Below are 3574 nucleotides of genomic sequence, written 5' to 3'. Positions count from 1 at the left end.
AATAATTATTTACTATTTTTAAATTTTCTTTTATTATTTTTTATTATTTTATTTTTTTATTAGTAATTTTAATTCCGCTTATTTTTAAAACTAATTTTCTTCTTATATCTTTTAAATAATTTCAAGTTATTAAAAAAATAATAACACTATGATAATTTATAGAAAGTTTTTATATTCTGAGCTGAAATTTTGTAATTTTTCATATTTAATTATATTTTATAATCAGAAAACAAGAGTTTTATTTTACTTTAATTTTTTACTACTTTTATTTTTTAGATAATAAAAAGAAATATTATAATATTATATATTATAAATAATTTCAGTCTTTCTTAATATTATTTATAATAATTAAATCAGAATATAAAATATATTCTTTATTTAGAATTAAATTTTTATTTTACAAGTTTATCTAAGATTTTCAATATTTAAAACAAAATGATTTATGATTATATATACGAGAAGTAATTCTTTTAAGCAATGGGATTGACCAGTATAAAGTTTGGTCTTGGCCCCAGACATGGTCACGCGGCCATCTACCTCCAGGAATAGAGCGAAAAGAGGCAACAAATGGCATCATACTTCCATCATTTGCCATGGCTTAGTCCTGGGGCCGGTCCAGGATGCGCTAAAAAAAAGCTTATTCTTACAAACAGCCACCACAGCAGCATACCTAGGTATGTTGTTGACCGTCGTCGTCGTTGAACATCGCGGCGAATTATCGAGAACCGGCTCTTGGGTCGGCTATTTGTATGTACCATCTACTGTACGCCCCATAATGCCACTATGGAATCTAAACTATATAAAGTGGAAAGCTCATCATGCGAGGACCAGCAACTGGAACCAGCTTGCACAATATTTTTACATTCTATATAGTCCTCAGTTTTCCCTCCACGGGGAGTTCCATCTTTTAATTCGCCTTAATTCTCACCATGGCGAAACTTTCGAGGTTTTTTGGTCTGGAAAAATATAATCCTTCAGCGGCTCTAGAAAGGCGCCTCTCTCAGGTTGACCAGGAGAAATTGGGGGAAGAATTTGTCAATACCCCGATCCCTTGGATAACATGGCGCTCCTTCATCATGGGCGTATTTGTTTCGATGGGAGGGTTCGTCTTTGGATATGACACTGGTCAGATCTCAGGAGTACTGGAGATGGACGATTTCTTAAGGCGATTTGGCGAGCGCAATGCCTCTGGCGACGGTTATCATTTCAGCAATGTTCGTGCTGGCTTAATTGTTGGCTTGGTATGTTTTCCTTGTTTAATACCTTCCAATTTCGCTCTGCCATGTTTGAATTTTTGTAGTCTAATTTTGGATGAAGCTCTCTATTGGAACGCTAATGGGCGCACTGGGTGCTGCGCCAATTGCCGATAGGGTTGGGCGGAAGTGGTCAATGTCCGGCTGGTGTCTGATACTGAGTGTCGGCATTATCGTTCAATTGACTTCAGAATCTCCTAAATGGTATCAGGTGGTTATTGGTCGCTGGATCGCGGGTCTTGGTGTCGGCGCGCTTTCGTTGCTGGTTCCTCTATATCAGGGGGAAAGTGCACCACGACATATTCGCGGTGCTATGATCAGGTATTCTCCGTTGCTTCGATGATGCTATTTAGTGTGAATAGGCGCCTAATCAATGTTCATAGTTGCTATCAACTTTTTATCACTCTGGGCATTTTTGTTGCCAACTGCATCAATTTCGGTACCGAGAGCCGTAATGATAGCGGCTCCTGGAGGATTACGATCGGGATAACGTTCATCTGGATATTGATCCTCGGTATTGGGATATCATTTTTCCCAGACTCTCCCCGTTATGATTATCGAACAGGTAAAGTCGACCGAGCGAAAAAGTCAATGATGCGGTTCTATGGCATCCCGCACAATCACCAACAACTCCACCTAGAACTGGAAGAAATCCGTGAGAAATATGAGGAAGAAATGGCAGCAAAGGACCAACCGTGGTATGAGATGTTCTATGCCCCCCGAATGAGGTATAGAATTCTGCTCGGAGTCGCCTTACAAGCCCTACAACAGCTCACCGGGGCCAATTACTTTTTCTACTATGGGACAACGGTGTTTAAAGGTGCTGGTATTGAAAACAGTTACGTTACGCAAATGATCCTTGGGGCTGTTAACTTCGGAACCACCTTCCTTGGCTTGTATAACATTGAGCATTTTGGTCGTCGGAAGTCCTTGATAGCCGGCGCACTCTGGATGTTCGTCTGCTTTATGGTTTTCGCTTCCATTGGCCATTTCAAACTAGACCGAGAATCACCTGAACTCACGCCTGGTCCTGGGAAAGTGATGGTGGTATTCGCTTGTTTGTTCATTCTAGGTTTTGCCAGTACCTGGGGACCGATGGTCTGGGCTATTATCGCGGAGCTGTATCCATCTCGCTATCGTGCCAGAGCCATGGCTCTCGCAACGGCATCAAACTGGCTTTGGAACTTCCTCATCGCTTTCTTTACTCCCTTTATCACGAGTGCTATCGACTTCAGATACGGCTACGTCTTCGCTGGCTGCCTCTTTCTTGGCGCGATGACCGTGTATTTTGGGGTCATTGAAGGTAAAGGTCGAACACTTGAAGAGCTTGATACTATGTATATCTTGCGTGTTCCACCCTGGAAAAGCTCAAATTATACCCTCCCACCACTCGAGGAACTGCCACAGAGGGATGCTGCTAGACTTGCATCGAGCGGAAATCAAAATTGTTCGTATCATGAGGAATCTAGCCAAGGTGCTATGTCTGAAGCAAACGATGGTAATGCGGCCCCCACTACAACGCCGGCGCAACCATCTCAATAGTTAGATGATTATCAAGATGCTAGAAATATTACAAGCCCACCAACACACACTTTTGAGAGTTAAAACAAGCCCGTAGTTGCAACTCGGGGAAAGAGTATTGACTCCGGGACCCTTTTCGCTACCTGAGGCGTCAACCTTCTAGACGACTAGTAACAGGATCAAGGGCCCTTGAACCCCTACCCCAATGAGGAAGACACGCGGGCAACGACCGTCTTCAAACGGGAGAAACATGTATATTGCGCTTCTGTTTATACCTTTACATGTATATATTTGCTGTACTGTACCTCTGTATTATATTTTCCTTTTATATACTTATGCTCAGTGTTCCAAGTTTTATTAGGTTTGAGAAATACACTTCTTTCTCTGAATTGCCCGATAAAACAAGTGACCATGAAACTGATTTTGTAATATGAAACAAAAAAAATAAAAAAAAAATCAGAACTAAGTGAGAAAGAAGAAGATGATAAAATAACATAGTAAAAGAAAACAAGATAGAAAAAGAAGAAGAGAAATAAAAAGAGATTTTGAAAATAAAAATATATTTAGTGAATAATATAATAACATAATTACACTTGAATAAATAATTTAGTAAATATAAAAGATATTATAAAAAATATTATTATTAATTTCTTTAATTTTTTAATTTTTTTTTCATTATTATTACAATTACTACTTTATATTATTTACTGTTTAATGTTTACTTTCTGTATTTTTATTATTATTATATTAATTGATGAAGAAGTTTGATTAAGTATTTACAGCTTAGTTCTCATTGAGTT

General features: G+C 38.7%; 1 protein-coding gene across 1 annotated transcript; it reads left to right on the top strand.

The window, feature by feature from the left end:
• Positions 1-551: 551 nt before the first annotated feature.
• Positions 552-3361, top strand: BDBG_00539 (MFS transporter, SP family, sugar:H+ symporter). Its single transcript, XM_002629247.2, has 3 exons — positions 552-1241; positions 1318-1574; positions 1637-3361. Exons 1-3 carry the CDS (start codon positions 930-932, stop codon positions 2793-2795), a joined length of 1728 nt encoding a protein of 575 aa, XP_002629293.1. The 5' UTR covers positions 552-929; the 3' UTR covers positions 2796-3361.
• Positions 3362-3574: the final 213 nt, after the last annotated feature.

The sequence above is a fragment of the Blastomyces gilchristii genome (genome assembly GCF_000003855.2).
Source record: "Blastomyces gilchristii SLH14081 genomic scaffold supercont1.1, whole genome shotgun sequence".
Classification (NCBI taxonomy): domain Eukaryota; kingdom Fungi; phylum Ascomycota; class Eurotiomycetes; order Onygenales; family Ajellomycetaceae; genus Blastomyces; species Blastomyces gilchristii.
The sequence above is the reverse complement of the archived record's forward strand: the minus strand, read 5'-3'. Positions and strand labels throughout refer to the sequence as shown.

Coding starts and splice junctions, on each gene's coding strand:
- BDBG_00539 (XM_002629247.2), top strand. CDS start 930: ATGGCGAAACTTTCGAGGTTTTTTGGTCTGGAAAAATATAATCCTTCA. Junction 1,242..1,317: donor CTGGCTTAATTGTTGGCTTG/GTATGTTTTCCT, acceptor TTTTGGATGAAG/CTCTCTATTGGAACGCTAAT. Junction 1,575..1,636: donor ATTCGCGGTGCTATGATCAG/GTATTCTCCGTT, acceptor CAATGTTCATAG/TTGCTATCAACTTTTTATCA.